Consider the following 16,712-nt stretch of genomic DNA (forward strand, 5'->3'; position numbering starts at 1 on the left):
GGGCGGGGCGGGCGGGCGCCGGATGGCGGCGGATTCCGCTGCCCCCCCCCCTCCCTCCGACACGGCCCGCGGGGCCTCCGCGCATGCGCCGCGCGCTTGGGGCCGCGCCGCGCGGGGGGCGGGGCCGCCGCGGGACGCTCCGCCATTGGCTGCGGGCTCCGCGCGGGCGAGACCATTGCGGGGGGCAGGACGGGAGGAGGGCGGGGAAAACGGGCCGCGCTCGCGCCCTGCGCGCCCCCCCCCCTTCGCGCTCAAGGGGGCGCCCCCGCCCGCGCAGTGGAGCGGCCCGGGACGCGCCCCCAGCCCCGGCGGTGACGTCATTTCGCGCCGCCGTAGCGGTGCCGGTGTCGCTACAGCGCCCCCCGGCGGCGCCAAGGGCCCGGCGCCGCTCGTTCCCATGGCAACGGGAGCCACGCCCCCGGCGGGGGGAACTGGGGACACTGGGAGGGACTGGGCAGCACCGGGGGCAGCCCAGACACCCGGGCTCCCCCTCGGCCGCCGCCGGGGGCGGGGAGATTTCCCCCAGAAATCCCCCAGGGGAGTGGGGGAACCCCCGCCCCTCCCCTCCCCCCCCCCCAGTGACAAACCGCAGGCGCGAAATTCTGCCCAAATTCCACTTTATTGCGACTTTCCACAATAAATTACACAAGGAGTCAATAAGTTACCGGCCCCGCCCCAACCTGGCGGTTCTCGGGCCGTGGGTGTGCCATAAATACATAAAAACGTATAAAATATTCAATATGAACGTACAAAAAACTAAAGAAAAAATGCATAAATTTACACATTAATCCATAAATAGTGCAATAAATAAGATTCCAGCTTTTCGCAGCCCGTTCACTCCGGGTTTGCTGATCTTAGGTCCCGACTGACCCCAGTCCCATCCAGCCCCAGCTGACCCCACCCATCCCTCGCTCGCTCTGGTCCTGCTGATCCCAGTTCCACCCCTCTGTGCCCGCTCTGGTCCCCATCCATCAATCCCCATCCATCAATTCCCATCCATCAATCCCGATCCATCAATTCCCATCCATCAATCCCCATCCATCAATCCCCATCCATCAGTCCCGATCCATCAATCCCCACCCATCCCATCCCGATCCATCAATCCTGATCCATCAATCCCCACCCATCCCATCCCGATCCATCAATCCCCACCCATTCCATCCCGATCCATCAATCCCCACCCATCCCATCCCAATCCATCAATCCTGATCCATCAATCCCCATCCATCAATCCTGATCCATCAATCCCCACCCATCCCATCCCGATCCATCAATCCTGATCCATCAATCCCCACGCATCCCATCCCGATCCATCAATCCCCACCCATCAATCCCCATCCATCAATCCTGATCCATCAATCCCAATCCATCAATCCCCACCCATCCCATCCTGATCCATCAATCCCCATCCACCCCCATCCCCACCCATCCCATCACCGACAGCTCCGTCCATCCCTGACCAACCCCGGTTCCGCCCACCCCTGTGACACCGCTCTGACCCCAAACGGTCCCAGCCCCGTCCCCCCCAATCCCCCGATCCCCCCCTAATCCACGCCCAGCACCCCGAAATAGGCCTGCCCGGCGCCGTGCAGGTCCAGGAAGCGTCCGGCCGAGGTGGTGGCCGCCAGCTGGTCCCCGCGGCGCAGCTGGAACACGGCGCCCTGGTACAGGGACTCCACCCAGAGCCCCCCCGGGCCCCCCCCGCGGCACACGGAGCGGGCGGCGCGCAGCAGGGGCACGTCCCGCGGGTACTCGGGGGACAGCCGCGACACGGCCAGGCGGAGCGGCCGGCGCCGCGCCCCGGCCGGGCAGCGCGAGCCCTGGAAGGCGGCGGCGGCGTACACGAAGTAGAGCCCGTCCCGGGGCACCACCAGCCGGTTCCCCCGCAGACGGACCCCGTTCCGCACCAGCGCGGGGGCCACGCTCGCCTCCCACACCAGGGACCCCCGCGAGGACGGCCACGTCGAGGCTGGGGGGGAAAAGGGGGTCAGGATCCCAAAAAAGACCCAAAAAACGTCCCCTCCCACACCAGGGACCCCATGAGGACGGCCATGTTGAGGCTGGGGGAAAAAGGGAGCCAGTACCCCAAAAAACCCCCAAAAAAACCCAAAAAAGGTCCCGTCCCACACTAGAGACCCCCACCAGGATGGCCACGTCGAGGCTGGGGGAATCAGGATCCCAAAAAACCCCAAAGAAGCCCCAAAAAACATCCCCTCCCACACCAGGGACCCCATGAGGACGGCCATGTCGAGGCTGGGGGGGAAAAGAGAGTCAGGATCCCAAAAAACCCCAAAAAACGTCCCCTCCCACACCAGGGACCCCTGTGAGGACGGCCACGTCAAGGCTGGGGGAGGTAGAGGGGGTCAGGACCCCAAAAAACCCCCGAAGACCCCAGGGTCTGCTGTCCCCTCCCCGTCCCACACCCCTCGTGTCCCCACACTCCCTTAAAGGCCCCTCTGTCCCTCCCAAACCCCTCAAAGCCCCCCTGAAACTCCACCCCACCCTCCCTCCGGCGTCCCCCACTCACCCACGACGTGAGCAGCCGGTTTGTCCCCCCTCGTCACCCGCGGCAGCTCCGGGGGGTCCCCTGGGGGCAAAGGGGGCGTTGGGACACGGGGGGACACGAGGAGGGACCCCTCGGAGGGGGTGGTGGCCCCGAAAGGGGAGGGCGTGGCAGCTGGGGGGACAGGGAATGGGGGGGGGGACACGAGGGGTATCCCGGGGGTGTCACTCACCTGGCACAGCCGGGGTCAGCGTCTCCAGGGGGTCCTGGGGAAACAGAGAAGGGTCAGAGGAGGGGCTGGACATGGGGGGGGGACAGCGGGGGAGGACACAGAGGGGACGCAGAGGGACATGGGGAGGATAAGGGGGGAGACAGAGGGACAGAGAAGGGACAGAAGGACACGGGGACGCAGAGGGGACGCAGAGGGGTCCGTACCGGGGTGGGCAGGCGGGTGGCAGCCCCAGGAGCCGGCGGCGGCAGCAGCAGCAGCAGCAGCAGGACGTGGGCGAGCGCGGCGACCCCGGCGCTGGGGACACGGCGGCGCTGGGGGGGCCGCGGGGGGGGCCCGGCCATGGCGGTTCTGAGCCGGCCCAGCCCCCCTGGAGCCTTTATGGCCACCCCGGCCCCCGCACGGGGCGTCACCGACCCCCGAGACATCCCCGGGACAGGAAAACCCCGGCGGGGCCCCGGCTGCTCCACGGGGGAGGGGGGCAGGGTTTGGGGGGTGGGGGCTGCCCCTCCTCCCTTCCTCTCCCAAGACCCCACTCCTGTCCCGTCCCCCCCCCGCGATTTCCCCTCTCTTAATTAATGAACTGTTGCCTCATTAACGTGCCATGCTATTAATTACCCCCCTCCCCTGTGACCTCCTTATTGGGAAAACCCAGCGGGGGTGGGGGGGGGGAAAGGATGTGGTGAAGGGGGGGCGGGGGCTCCCCCCAAAAGCGGAACCACCCAAAACCGCCCTGGTGGGGCCCCAAAATCAGCGGGGGGGGGGAGGGCCCCCAAAACCGCCCGCGGGGGACCCAAAACCATTGTGGGGTACCCGGAAAATCTGCGGGGGGGCCGAAAGTGTCACGGCCGCCCCGAAACCTCGGGGGGGGGAGGCCCAAATCTGGCGCTTCCGCCCCCAAATCCCCGCCAGGAAAACCTCAGCGCCCCAAATCTCGCTGGGGGGAGGGGGGCACCGGCCCTGCCCCGTTTATTGCCCCCAGCCCTGGGGGGGAGGGGGTCTGTCCCCACAGATCTCAGACTGGGGGGGGTCCAGAGCCCCTTTTCACTGCCCCTCAAGTCCGTGTTTGGAGGGTCCCTTTCGAGCCCCCAAAGTCCCAGGTTTGGGGGTCTTTTGTCCTCCTCAGAGCTCCCTCGACGCAGTTTAAGTTTTCTTCAGAGCCCCCAGACCCATTTCGAAAGTTCCTTCAGATCTGTGGGAGTTCTGGGGGGATTTTCGGCCGTTTTCGGGGTTCTCTCAGCTTTCTTTGGGGTTCCAGCGGCTCTCGGTGCTCGGCCCAGGCGCTGAGGAGCTCCGGCTCTGCCACATCTGGGGGGGGGAACGCGGCTGGGACCCCTCCCCAGTGAGGGGGGAGCCCCAGGGGAGGTGGGGGGGGTTCTGGGGTGGGGGGAGAGGCCGAGGGTCTCACCGAAACCCCTCCCCCTCCTGCAGGAGCTTCTCGGTGTTCCCGGAAGGGTTTTAGGGGATCCCGGAGAGGCTCTGGGGGGTCCCGGGGGGTTCCCAAGGCGGGGCCGGGCGGAAGTCGCCTCACGGGCGGCCGGAAGTGGAGTCGAGTCAGGGCGGAAGCAGCTCCAGGCCGTTGTGCCGCCCCCTGGCGGAGCGGAGGACCAAGTCAGCCTTGAGGGGAACTGGGGGAGGGACCCCCCGGGACCCCCCCCCAGTTTCGGGGGTCCGCAGCCCCAGCGGGGGCCCCGAACCCCTCCCGAGCGCCCCCACACTCACCGTGGGGCCGGAAACGCCGCCTTCCACCCCAAATTCCTCCACGGGGCCGCTGAGGAGGCGGCTGGCGGGGCCGGGGGGGAGTCAAGGGGGCTCAGGGGGGTTCGGGGGGCTCGGGGAGGGTTGGGGGGCTCAGGGGGGGTCCCGGCTCGCTCGGGGCGGGAGCTCCGGAGGGTCCCAGCGCTCCATGTACTCCCTCAGTTGGATCTCCCAGGCCCGCGCCGCCGCCTCGGAGCGGAACCGGGACCCCCCCCCGCGCCCCGCTTTGCCCCCCGCCCGCGGGGGGGGCCCCGCCACGGCCGCCACGTCCCCCGGCCCGAAGTGGGTGACGCGGGGCCGCGACCCCGGCCCCCAGCCCAGCCCACCCCGGTCCCGCTTCAGCTCGGTGGGCACCGGCAGCCGCCGCCCGCGGCCCCCCCGGCCCAGGCCGCCCCCCGCCCACCCCCCCCGCAGCAGCAGGCGGTAGCCCGGGTTGGAGGGGGGGATGTGCAGCGGGGCCGGGGGCGCGGGGGGCCCCCCCAGCCCCAGCAGGTGCGCGGTGGAGCGGCGGTGCCGCGCGGGGGGGTCGCGGAACGAGGCTCCGCAGCTGCGGCAGAAGTGGGGGGGGTCCGAGGGGCTGCGGGAAGGAGGCTCTCGTTAACGGCAGTAACTAATTACTCGGTAATTGGGGAGGGGGGGGTTGGCGGGGGTCGCACCGACCTGGGCGGCTCCTTCCCCTCTCCCGAAAGGTCCCGGGGGCGCTTGCGGGGGCTCTGAGGGGGCTCCGGGCCTCCCCCCTCGGCGATCAGGCTCTCGTAGAAGCTCCGCGCGTCGGCCCCGGGGTCGGGGGCGCCCGGGGAGGGCTCGGGGGGCGGCGGGGGCGGCTCCTCCTGCAGCTGCCCGTCCTTCCAGCGGCCGGCCTGGTCCCGGCCCCGGCGGAACGCGATCAGCGACATGGAGGGGCCGGGGGGGGGGCGGGGGGTCCCGGGGGGTGTTTGGGGGTCCCGAGGGGTCCCGGACCGACCCTGCAGCCGCCACCGGAAGCTGCGAGTGGGGCGGAGGAACCACGTGATGCACCAGCGGGCCGTGATTGGTTGGTACAGGCGCGGGACGAGAGTTCGGGCGGAAGCTACCGCGATTCCCGGCGCTGATTGGCCAGTCCCGACCCGGAGGTGGGGTTTGAAGCGGAAGTACCAGGCGGCCGGCACCGATTGGTCGGTTCCGGCGAGGAGGCGGGGCTTGGGGCGGAAGCGGCGGCTGCGCGTGCGCGGATCGTGCCCGGAGCGCCCCTAAAGCGGCGGGTGAGGGGGCCCGGGAGGCCCCGGGGGGGGCCCGGGGGATTTGGGGGGCTCCGGGGGGATTTGGGAGTCCCGCGGCGGGGCTCGGGGTCCCTCCGGCCCGGGCGGTGGGATGGGAGCGGCCGCGGGCTCGCGCTCGGGCCCCCGGCGATCGGGGGCTCTGAGGGTCCGGGCGGGGGTCGGGGCGGTTTGAGGCGGCCCTGGGGGGTTTGGGGGATCCGGGGGGGGTTCATTGCCCCCGTTCCTCTCCCCAGAACCCCGGGACCATGAGCAGCTCCGAGGAGGTGTCGTGGATCTCGTGGTTCTGCGGCCTCCGCGGCAACGAGTTCTTCTGCGAGGTGGGCGAGGGACCCCCGGGAGACCCCCGGACACCCCCCGGCCCTGGGCCCCCCCAGACCCCCGATCCTCCTCCTGACACCCTAAACGCCCTGAGACCCCAAAAGCCCTGGACTCCCAAACCCGGGACCCCGCAAACACCCAAACCCTGACCCCCCCCCCCCAGACCCTGAGCCCCTCCCCAAACCCCCGAGCCCCCCAAACCCCCGATCCTCCCCACAGGTGGACGAGGATTACATCCAGGACAAGTTCAACCTGACGGGGCTCAACGAGCAGGTGCCCCATTACCGGCAGGCCCTGGACATGATCCTGGACCTGGAGCCAGGTACGGCCCTGAGCGCGTTCGGGGGGCTCGGGGGGGGGTCCCCAGCATCGCGCTGACCCCCTGCGGCCTCCCCCCACCCCCCCAGACGAGGAGCTGGAGGACAACCCCAACCAGAGCGACCTGATCGAGCAGGCGGCCGAGATGCTCTACGGGCTGATCCACGCCCGGTACATCCTCACCAACCGCGGCATCGCGCAGATGGTGCGGCCCCGACCCCCCCCGGGACCCTCCCCGAGCCCCCCGGGACCTCCCGGACCCCCCCTGACCCCCCCCTGTGCCCCCACAGCTGGAGAAGTACCAGCAGGGAGACTTCGGGTACTGCCCGCGGGTGTACTGTGAGAACCAGCCCATGCTGCCCATCGGTACTGGGGGCACTGGGGGGGTACTGGGGGGCACTGGGGGGGGCATTGGGGGGGTCCTGCCCGTGGGTGGGCTGTGAGAACCAGCCCGTGCTGCCCATTGCTACTGGGGGGCTTTGGGGGGTGGTCCCAAGGGGGATTTTGGGGGAAAAATTGGTGGAGTTTTGGGAGGAAATCTGGTGGGATTTTAGGGGGAAAACTGGGGGGGTTTGGGGGGAAAACTGGTGGGGTTTGGGGGAAAGACTGGGGGGATTTTGGGGGGGCACTGTAGGGGTCCTGCCCGTGGGTGGGCTGTGAGAACCAGCCCATGCTGCCCATTGCTACTGGGGGGCTTTGGGGGGTGGTCCCAGGGGGGATTTTGGGGGGAAAATCGGTGGAGTTTTAGGGGGGAAAGTTGGTGGAATTTTGGGAGGAAATCTGGTGGGATTTTAGGGGAAAAAGTGCTGGGATTTTAGGGGGAAAATTGGGGGGGTTTGGGGGAGAGACTGGGGGGATTTTGGGGGGACACTGTAGGGGTCCTGCCCGTGGGTGGGCTGTGAGAACCAGCCCATGCTGCCCATCGGTACTGGGGGGCTTTGGGGGGAAATCTGGTGGGATTTTAGGGGAAAAACTGCTGGGATTTTAGGGGGAAAACTGGGGGGGTTTGGGGGGAAAATTGGTAGAGTTTTGGGGGGAAAATTGGTGGAGTTTTGGGGGGAAATTGGTGGGATTTTAGGGGAAAAACTGGGGGGGTTTAGGGGGATAATTGGTGGAATTTTATGCGAAAAACTGGCGGGATTTGGGGGGAAAAACTGGTGGGGTTTGGGGGAGAACGGGGAAAACCCCTAGGTGAGTTATTCTGGGGGGGTGTTTTGGGGTGAGGCTATTTAGGGTCATTTTTGGGGGGTATGTTCGGGGTTTATTTCGGGCTGGGTTCGTTTTGGGGCTTTGTTCGGGTCCATCAGTTTGAGGAGGGGGTCTGTGGTGGCCTCCAGGACTGTCGGACATCCCCGGCGAGGCCATGGTCAAGCTGTACTGCCCCAAGTGCATGGACGTTTACACGCCCAAGTCCTCGCGGCACCACCACACCGACGGCGCCTATTTCGGCACCGGCTTCCCCCACATGCTCTTCATGGTGCACCCCGAGTACCGCCCCAAGCGCCCCGCCAACCAGTTCGTGCCCAGGTCAGAGTTTCCCCACAGGAAAAGCCCCAAATCCCCCCCCCCCTTCAAAAAAAACCCCCGTGAAAATGGCCCCAGAAATCAGAAAAAAAAGCCCCGGAAAAACGAGGCAAAAACGACCCCGAAAGTCGAGAAAACGACCCCGAGAAACCAGAATGAAAGGCTGCAAGAATGAGGTTAAATTGTAGGATATGATCCCAATTCTCTCCCTTCTAAAAGTCCCTGCAAATTGCCCCTGAAACTTAAAAAAAAAGTCCCAAAAAAATCCTGTGAAAATGAGTCTAAAACTGATAAAAACAATTGCAAATTTCACCACCGAAAGTTGAAAAAAATCCCCTTGAAATTGCCCCCAAAATTGTCAAAACCAGCTTCACATTTTCTGCTAAAAAATGTGGCAAAAAACGAGTCCAAAACTTAAAGAAATCATTCCTAATCTTGCCACCAAAAATGACATCAAAAATGACCCTAAAACGTAAGAAATCTTCAAATCCGCCCCCCAAGAAACAATGGCAGAAATGGCCCCAAAGTATAAAAAAAAAAAAGCCCAAATGTCCCTCAAGAAGCTCAAAAAAAATAAAAACCCCCCAAAAACGTAAAAATAAAACCCAACCTCCCCCCAAACAAATCCCAAGCCAAAAATTCCAAAAGAGAACCCAACTCCCTCCAAAAGAACCCCAAAACTCCCCAAAAAACGGCGCTTTGACCCCGTTCCTTTGGTCCTTGCTGAGGTCACTTTTTTCACTCTGGAACCTTCTGGTGTCACTCTGTCCCCCCTGTGATGTCCCGCTGTCCCCAGAATTGCTGTTTTTGCCCAAAATTCCCGTTTTTTCCCAGAATTGCTGGTTTTTCCCCCAATTTCCCGTTTTTTCCCAAAATTCCTGGTTTTTTCCCCACAGGCTCTACGGGTTCAAGATCCACCCCATGGCCTACCAGCTGCAGCTCCAGGCCGCCAGCAACTTCAAGAGCCCCGTCAAGACCATCCGCTGAGGGACCCCCCAAAAACCCCCCCAGGACCCCCAAAAACCCCCCCAGAGCCCCCCCCAGCCCTGCAACCCCCCTGCAACCCCCCCATAAAGAGATTTGGGCTGAAACCCGGCGTTTTGGGCTCATTTCGGGGGGAATGTGGGGGTCTCCAGGCTGGTTGGGTGCGATTCGGGCTGGGTTGGGGGGTTTGGGGCTGTTTTTGGGGGTGTTTGAGCGATTTTGGGGCTGGTTTGGGGTGATTTGGGATGGTTTGGTGGAATTCGGGCAGTTTCGGGGCTTTTTGGGCTGGTTTGGGGGCGATTCAAGTTGGTTTGGGGCATTTTGGGTGCGATACGGGGGAATTTGGGGTCAGCTTGAGCTATTTGGGGACAATTCAGACGTTTTGAAGATGCTTGGGGGGTGGTTTTGGTTTGTCCTGGACTAATTTAGAGCATTTTGGGGCACTTTGGGGTGGTTTTGGGGCCATTTAGGAGGGATTGTGAAAAGTTTAAGTGGTTTTGAAGGTGTTCATGTGGTTTGGTGCATTTTGGGGCACTTTGAGCTATTTTAGGCACTTTTTGGGTGTTTCCAGGCCAATTTTGCATAATTTTGGGTAGATTTGATGCGTTCCAGGTCGGTTTTGGTGTCACTTTTGGCTTTTTTGGGTCAACTCCAGCTGCTTTTGGGATCTCTTTGCCCTATTCCCGCCCCTTTCGCTGTATTTTGGGGCAATTTCAGCCGATTTTGGGGCACTTCGAGGCCTCTTCGCGCCTTTCGCGCGGGCCCGCCCCGTTCCCATGACAACGCCGCCATCTTGCCCCGCCTCGTTCCCACGGCAACGCCGCCATCTTGTCCCCGCCCCGTTCCCATGACAACGCCACGGTGGGCGTGGCTTTATGATCAGTCCCCGCCCATCCGGCGCGCCCTGCTCTTGGCCCCGCCCCGGAAGTTCAGCTTCCCGGAAGCGCCGCCACTTCCGGCGCCGCCGTCATGGCGAAGCTGCTCAGCTGCGTCCTGGGCCCGCGGCTCTACCGCGTCCATCGGCCCCGCGCGCCCGGCGGGGTCGGGGGGGCCCCGGGGGGGCCGCAGGGAGGGAACGGAGCCGGCAGCGAGCGCGGGGAGCCGGCCTGGGTGAGGCGCGGGGGGCGGTCGGGCCCGGGCGGGGCGGTTGCCATGGCAGCCGCGGGGATGCGGACCCCCCGAACCCCGCGCTGACCCCCCCCGTGCCCCCCCCAGGACTCCTATTACCAACCGCGGGGCCTGGAGAAGCACACGGACAGTGTCTTGGCGCTGGTGAGACCCCCCGGGACTGCCCCGGCTCTGTCCGTGCCCTTCACCCTGCCCGGGGGGGGTCCCCATCCCTCTGGGACCCCCCAGTGGACCCGGACACCCCTCCCATCCCCCATTTTCCCCCCACCCTGAATCGGGGACTCCCTCCCGGTGCCCCCAGACCCCATTTACCCCCCTTCCCATGAACTGGGGACCCTCTCTCCCCCCATTTCCCCCCGGTTCCGGACCGGGGCCCCCCCCCCGGGCCCCCCCGGCGCTCGGGGGTCTCAGGGGTCGCGGGGGTCCCGCAGGCCTCGGTGCTCTGGTCCATCTCGTACTACGCCTCCCCCTTGGCCGTGTTCTACCTGTACCGCAAAGGTGGGGCTTGGGGGGGCTGTGGAGGGCCCAGCTCGCTCTGGGGGGGCCCTTGGTTCCAATCTGGGGGGGGTCCTGGGGATGTTTGGGGGCATTTGAGCAGCTTTGGGGGGGGTCGGGGGTGAACTGGGGGGGGTTGGGGGTCTCTGGTGTGTCTTGGTGTCCCCCCGGGCCTGCTGGGTGTCCCGCGTGGTCTGGGGGGGTTTTGGGGGTCTGTGGATGGTTTAAGGGGGGATTTGGGGGTCTGTGGATGGTTTAAGGGGGGGTTTTGGAGTCTCTGGATGGTTTAAGGGGGGGGTTTGGGGGTCTCTCACCCCTTTTTCTCCCCCCAGGCCTGCTGACCATGTCCTGCGTGGTCTGGGGGGGTTTTGGGGGGGTCTGTGGATGTTTTAAGGGGGTTTTTGGGGTCTCTGGATGGTTTAAGGGGGTTTTTGGGGGTCTCTCACCCCTTTTTGTCCCCCCAGGCCTGCTGACCATGTCCCACGTGGTCTGGGGGGGTTTTTGGGGGTCTCTGGATGGTTTAAGGGCAGTTTTTGGGGTCTCTCACCCCGTTTTCTCCCCCCCAGGCCTGCTGACCATGTCCCACGTGGTCTGGGGGGGTTTTTGAGGGTCTCTGGATGGTTTAAGGGGGGATTTTGGGGGTCTCTCACCCCTTTTTCTCCCACCCAGGCCTGCTGACCATGTTCTGCGTGGTCTGGGGGGGTTTTGGGGGTCTGTGGATGGTTTAAGGGCAGTTTTTGGGGACTCTCACCCCGTTTTCTCCCCCCCAGGCCTGCTGACTATGTCCCACGTGGTCTGGGGGGGTTTTTGGGGGTCTCTGAATGGTTTAAGGGCAGTTTTTGGGGTCTCTCACCCCGTTTTCTCCCCCCCAGGCCTGCTGACCATGTCCCGCGTGGTGCCCCTGTCGCACTGCGCGGCCACGCTGGGGCTGCTGCTGGCGGGCGTGGCCTGTCTGCGAGGTGAGGGGGCTTTAGGGGCACCGGGACCCCCCTGGGGGCCCCCCGGGACCCTCTGTGAGCCCCCCCCCCGTGCCCTCCCCAGGGCTGGGCCGCTGGAGCAACCCGCAGTACCTGGAGTTCATCGCGGCGCTGGAGGAGAGCCACCGCAGCGGCACCCCCGAGGCCAAGGTGGGCACGGGGAGCCCCGGGGCCGCTGGGGACCCCCGAAGGGCGTCAGCGACCCCCTCCCCGAGGGGTCTGGGGGGGGGTCTCAGGCCGCTGTTCTCCCCCATCCCCCCCCCAGCGCAAACTCGGACTCTACACCTTCGACTTCCGCAGCTGGCCCGTGGACTTCCGCTGGGACAGCGCCGGCCCCGCCTGGTCAGAGCCCCCCAGGACCCCCTTGGGACCCCCAAAAACACCCCCGGGACCCCCAAAAACACCCTGGGACTGCCAAAAACACCCTGGGACCCCCAAAAACACCCTGGGACTGCCAAAAACACCCCGGGACCCCACGACCGCTCCTGGGACCCCCAAACCACCCTGGGGATGCCCCTGGAAGCCTTCCCCAAGCCCCTCTGGGGACCCCTGACCCCCCCCCAATTCCCCTGGGACCCCCAAATTCCTCTGGGACCCCCTGACGCTCCCTCTCGGTTGCAGGGGGGGCTCCCGGGCGGTGCCGCTGCTCCGAGACCCCCCCCGGCCCCGGGGGGGCTCCCGGGGGCTCCTGGGGGCGCTCCGGAAGCTTCCGTGCGCCCTGGTCAGGTGGGCGGGGCTCGGGGTGGGTGGGGGTCTTTTGAGGGGTGTGGCTTTGGGGATGGGGGCGTGGCCACCTGGGGCGGGGCTGGGGGTGTTGTCCCTTGGTGGGCGGGGCTAACGAGGGTGTGGCCCTGGGTGTGGCCCAAAGGGGCGTGGCCGGGGGTGGGGAAGGAGCTGATTGGCTGTGTGGGGAGGGAGGGGGATGGGTGTGGCCCCGCCCCCGGGGTGTGTCCGCGCTGACCCCGCCCCCGGGCGTGTCCCGGGCCGGCCTCACCCCCAGGCTGCTCCTGGCCCACACCGTGGGCCGGCGGATGCTGTTCCCGGGCTCCGTGCGGATGCTGCAGCGCGCGCTGCTGCCCACCCTGCTGCAGGGCCAGGCGCGCCTCGTCGAGCAGGTGAGACCCCAAAAACACCCTAAACCAGCCCTAAAATATCCCCAAAACACACCCACCCTGCTGCAGGGCCAGGCGCGCCTCGTCGAGCAGGTGAGACTCCAAAAACAGCCCCAAAATATCCTAAAATACCCCAAAACACACCCACCCTGCTGCTGCAGGGCCAGGCGCGCCTCGTCGAGCAGGTGAGACTCCAAAAACACCCTAAACCAGCCCTAAAATACCCCAAAACACATCCACTCTGCTGCTGCATGGACAGATGCAGCTCATTGAGCAGGTAAGACCCCAAAAACAGCCCCAAAATATCCTAAAACATTCCCAAAACTCACCCACCCTGCTGCAGGGCCAGGCGTGCCTCATCGAGTAGGTGAGACCCCAAAAGCAGCCCCAAAATATTCTCAAATATCCCCAAAACACACCCACCCTGCTGTTGCAGGGCCAGGCGTGCCTCATCAAGCAGGTGAGACCCTAAAAACATCCTAAATCAACTCTAAAATACCCCAAATTACACCTCTGCAGCTGCAGGGCCAGGCCCAGCTCATCGACTAGGTGCCACCCCAAAATAATTTGTTTAGAATCCCAAATTACTTCCAAAAAGTTTTTCAGACTCTGAAGCACTTGGTGATCTCAGAAACAACCCCAAACTGACCCAAAAGCGACCCCAAAGCGACTGCGCTAACTTTGAGTTCCAAAAAAGCCCAAAATCACCCCCCCCAGACCCCAAAACTGCCCCCTGAGCCCGCTGTCCCCCCATGTCCCCGCAGTTCGGGGGCCAGCGGGCCAAGCTGGTGGCTTGTGACGGCAACGAGATCGACGCCATGGTCATCGACCGGCGCGGCCGCGACCCCCGCGGGGACACCCTGGTGAGGGCTCGGGGGCCCGGGGGCCTTTGGGGCGGTCCCGGGGGGCTCTGACCCCACAGCGTCCCCCCCCGCGCGTCCCCGATGTCCCCCCCAGGTGATCTGCTGCGAGGGCAACGCCGGCTTCTACGAGGTCGGGTGTCTGTCCACCCCCTTGGAGGGTACGAGAGGGACCCCAAAACCTCCCCTGGGACCTCCAAAACCTCCCCTGGGACCCTCAAAACCTTCCCTGGGACCCCAAACCTCCCTCAGCACCCCAAAACCTCCTCTGGGACCCCCAAAACCTTCCCTGGGACACAAAAACCTCCCCTGGGACTCCAAAACCTCCTCTGGGACCCCTAAACCACCGCAGGGCTCCCAAAACTATTCAGGGGCCCCTCAAATTCCCTCTGAGACCCCCAAAGCCCCCCGACCCCACAGAAGGCTGGGGTGGGACGAACCATGTGGGGTTTGGGGGGGGGGTTGGGTCAATCCATTTGTGTGGGGGGTGCTTGGGTGGGGGTTCCCCTTCTTTGGGGCTCCCGGGGCTGTTCTGGGGAGTGGGGATTGGGGTTTTGGGCCGAGTTGGATTTGGGGGGGTTTGAATTTCAGGGGGGGTTGGATTTGGGGGGTCCCTGGGCTGTACCATCTTGTTCTGGGGGGGTCTCACTCAGATCTCTGCATGTCTTTGGGGGGGTTCTCACTGCTTTTGGGCCCCTCACTCTCATTTTTGGGGCCCAAAGCTCCCCTGGCCCAGCGTGACCCCCCTGTGTCCCCTCCCCAGCTGGGTACTCAGTCCTGGGCTGGAACCACCCCGGCTTCGGCGGCAGCACTGTGAGTCCAGGGGGTCCTGGGGCTCTGGGGGGGTCCCAGGAGGTCTGAAGGATGGGGGGGGATATTTTGGGGACCCCCTGACCCCCCCATTGCAGGGCCCAGCGCGGGGTCAGTGTCACAGATGGGGTCAGATGGGGGTGCCCTTTATGGGGGTTTGGGGTCCCCTGGGGGTGGGGGATTTCAGGGGGTTTTGGGGGATTTTGGGACCCCACTGACCCCCCCGCAGGGCGTCCCCCTGCCCCAGAGCGAGGCCAACGCCATGGACGTGGTGATGCGCTTCGCGCTGCAGCGCCTCGACTTCGCCCCCCCAAACATCGTCCTGTACGCCTGGTCCATCGGGGGCTTCACCGGTACCGGGCACGGGGGGCACGGGGAGGGGGTTTGGGGCACTGGGAGGGCACTGGGAGGGCACTGGGGGGCACTGGGAGGGGGTTCAGGGCACTGGGAGGGCACTGGGGGGCACTGGGAGGGGGTTTAGGGCACTGGGAGTGCACTGGGGGGCACTGGGAGGGGATTCAGGGCACTGGGAGGGCACTGAGAGTGCACTAGGGGGCACTGGGAGGGGGTTTAGGGCACTGGGAGTGCACTGGGGGGCACTGGGAGGGGATTCAGGGCACTGGGTCGGGGTTGAGGGTACTGGGAAGGAGCTGGAGCGGGCACTGGGAGCGCTGGGAGGAGGCTCTGGTGACCGAGAGCTGGACTCCAGCACTCTGTGGGGTCTGGAGCCGCTCGGGGCTCCGTGGGGGGGTGCTGGGCCCCCGAGGGTCCCCGCTGACCCCCGGCCCCCCCAGCCACCTGGGCCGCCATGTCCTACCCCGACGTGGGGGGGCTGGTGCTGGACGCCTCCTTCGACGACCTCGTGCCCCTGGCCCTGAAGGTGCTGCCCCGGAGCTGGCGTGAGTGCCCCTCCCCCACCACCCCCAGACCCCCCCCCCCGGGCCCCCCAAAGCCCCCCCAAGCCCCCCCTAACCCCTCCCCCCCCAGGGGACCTGGTGACGCAGACGGTGAGGGAGCACCTGAACCTCAACAACGCTGAGCAGCTCTGCAGGTACGGGGCTGCCCCTCCCCCTCCCTCTGGGGACCCCCAAACCCCCCCAGGCCCCTCCGGCTGCCGGGGACCCCCCCCAAACCCCCCCTTCTCCCTTTCACCCCCCAGGTACCAGGGCCCGGTGCTGCTGGTGCGGAGGACGAAGGATGAGATCATCACCACCACGTGAGCCCCCTGCGACCCCCAAAACACCCCCCAGGAACCCCCCAAGCCCCCCTGACTCCCCCGTGTGCCCCCCGCCCCGCAGGGTCCCCGATGACATCGCGTCCAACCGCGGCAACGACCTCCTACTGAAGCTGCTGCAGCACCGGTGGGGAAACGGGGGGACCAAGGGGGTTTGTGGGGCGTCCTGGGGGAATTTGGGGGGTCCTGGGGAGGCTGGGAGAGGTTGGAGGGGTCTGGGGCAGGTTTGGGGGAGGTTGGGGGGTTCTAGGAAGGATCCATGGGGTGTGGGCGGGGGGCGTTTGGAGGAGTCTGGGGAGGTTTGGGGGTCTCAGGGTGGTTTGGGGGGTCCTGGTGGGCTCTGGGGGTCCCTGGGGGGCTCTGGGGGTCCCTGGGGGGCTCTGACCCCCCCATCCCCCCCCAGGTACCCCAAGGTCGTGGCGGACGAGGGGCTGCGGGCGGTGCGGGAGTGGCTCGAGGCCGCAACCCCCGAGGAGGAGAGTGAGTGACCCCCCCGAGTCCGGGTGTGACCCCCCCTTCTGGGCTCTGCCCCCCTTTCGGGGTTCTGACTCCCCGGTTTTGGGTTCCCAGTCCCGTTTTTGGGTTCTAACCGCCCGTTTTCGGCAGGCTCCGTTCTCCGCGGCTGCGTGCCCGACGAGGGCTGGTGCCAGGAGCAGCTCAAGGCCTTCGCGGGCGACCGGAGCCCCCCGTTCCCCTGGAGCCTGGGTCAGGGCGGGGCCGGGGCGGGGCCGGGATCGGCCAATGGGAGGGTGGGGGCGTGGCAGGGGTGGGTGGAACCGGGGGGGGGGGGTTGAGCTGGGGAACCAATCAGGAGATGGGTGTGGCCCTGGGCGTGGCCAGGCTGGCCCCACCCCTGACGTTGGCCCCGCCCCCGCAGGTGAGGATCTGAGCCCCGCCCAGCGCCGGCAGCTGGCGCTGTACCTGGTGAGTGGGGGCGGGGCTGGGGGCGGGGCTGGGGGGGCGTGGCCAGGCCCTGACCACGCCCTCTGCCCCTCCCCCAGGCCCAGAAGCACCTGCAGAACTTCGAGGCCTCGCACTGCACGCCCCTCCCCCCCCAGGCCTTCCGCCTGCCCTGGGTGCTGTGACCCCTCCCCCACCCCGCCCCTCCCCCACCCTGCACGTGCTTTGCTCCTCCCCCACCCGCTGAGGTAATGACTCATTAATTAAGGAATTAATTAAAAGGAAACTTCTTTTTTTTAATTT

At 65.9% G+C, this 16,712-nt stretch overlaps 4 protein-coding genes and 1 long non-coding RNA gene across 5 annotated transcripts; 2 read left to right on the forward strand and 3 right to left on the reverse strand.

Annotated features, from left to right (window-relative positions):
• Positions 1 to 1,544: 1,544 nt before the first annotated feature.
• On the reverse strand, positions 1,545 to 3,257 carry LOC138100760 (lymphotoxin-alpha-like). Its single transcript, XM_068998635.1, has 4 exons — positions 2,939 to 3,257; positions 2,736 to 2,769; positions 2,528 to 2,587; positions 1,545 to 1,969 (listed from the first exon to the last, which is right to left on the reverse strand). The coding sequence occupies exons 1-4, from the start codon at positions 3,158 to 3,160 to the stop codon at positions 1,545 to 1,547; spliced, it is 741 nt and encodes a 246-aa protein (XP_068854736.1). The 5' UTR covers positions 3,161 to 3,257.
• Positions 3,258 to 3,406: 149 nt separating this feature from the next.
• LOC138100766 (uncharacterized) lies at positions 3,407 to 4,541 on the reverse strand. Its single transcript, XR_011146901.1, has 3 exons — positions 4,455 to 4,541; positions 4,141 to 4,323; positions 3,407 to 4,040 (listed from the first exon to the last, which is right to left on the reverse strand). It is a non-coding gene; the product is annotated as an uncharacterized lncRNA (long non-coding RNA).
• Positions 4,542 to 4,583: 42 nt separating this feature from the next.
• GPANK1 (G-patch domain and ankyrin repeats 1) lies at positions 4,584 to 5,386 on the reverse strand. Its single transcript, XM_068998645.1, has 2 exons — positions 5,151 to 5,386; positions 4,584 to 5,067 (listed from the first exon to the last, which is right to left on the reverse strand). The coding sequence occupies exons 1-2, from the start codon at positions 5,384 to 5,386 to the stop codon at positions 4,584 to 4,586; spliced, it is 720 nt and encodes a 239-aa protein (XP_068854746.1).
• Positions 5,387 to 5,703: 317 nt separating this feature from the next.
• Positions 5,704 to 8,917, forward strand: CSNK2B (casein kinase 2 beta). Its single transcript, XM_068998636.1, has 7 exons — positions 5,704 to 5,731; positions 5,983 to 6,066; positions 6,287 to 6,389; positions 6,475 to 6,590; positions 6,676 to 6,751; positions 7,723 to 7,912; positions 8,806 to 8,917. The coding sequence occupies exons 2-7, from the start codon at positions 5,995 to 5,997 to the stop codon at positions 8,894 to 8,896; spliced, it is 648 nt and encodes a 215-aa protein (XP_068854737.1). The 5' UTR covers positions 5,704 to 5,731; positions 5,983 to 5,994; the 3' UTR covers positions 8,897 to 8,917.
• A 926-nt stretch (positions 8,918 to 9,843) lies between these two features.
• On the forward strand, positions 9,844 to 16,638 carry ABHD16A (abhydrolase domain containing 16A, phospholipase). The gene is made up of 20 exons (XM_068998611.1): positions 9,844 to 10,003; positions 10,109 to 10,165; positions 10,453 to 10,519; positions 11,389 to 11,475; positions 11,558 to 11,643; positions 11,759 to 11,835; positions 12,115 to 12,219; positions 12,494 to 12,608; positions 13,370 to 13,468; positions 13,563 to 13,626; positions 14,229 to 14,278; positions 14,505 to 14,628; positions 15,070 to 15,174; positions 15,263 to 15,326; positions 15,435 to 15,491; positions 15,574 to 15,636; positions 15,913 to 15,989; positions 16,116 to 16,214; positions 16,387 to 16,433; positions 16,511 to 16,638. Exons 1-20 carry the CDS (start codon positions 9,863 to 9,865, stop codon positions 16,592 to 16,594), a joined length of 1,668 nt encoding a protein of 555 aa, XP_068854712.1. The 5' UTR covers positions 9,844 to 9,862; the 3' UTR covers positions 16,595 to 16,638.
• Positions 16,639 to 16,712: the final 74 nt, after the last annotated feature.

The sequence above is a fragment of the Aphelocoma coerulescens genome, unplaced genomic scaffold (genome assembly GCF_041296385.1).
Source record: "Aphelocoma coerulescens isolate FSJ_1873_10779 unplaced genomic scaffold, UR_Acoe_1.0 HiC_scaffold_140, whole genome shotgun sequence".
Lineage (NCBI taxonomy): Eukaryota > Metazoa > Chordata > Aves > Passeriformes > Corvidae > Aphelocoma > Aphelocoma coerulescens.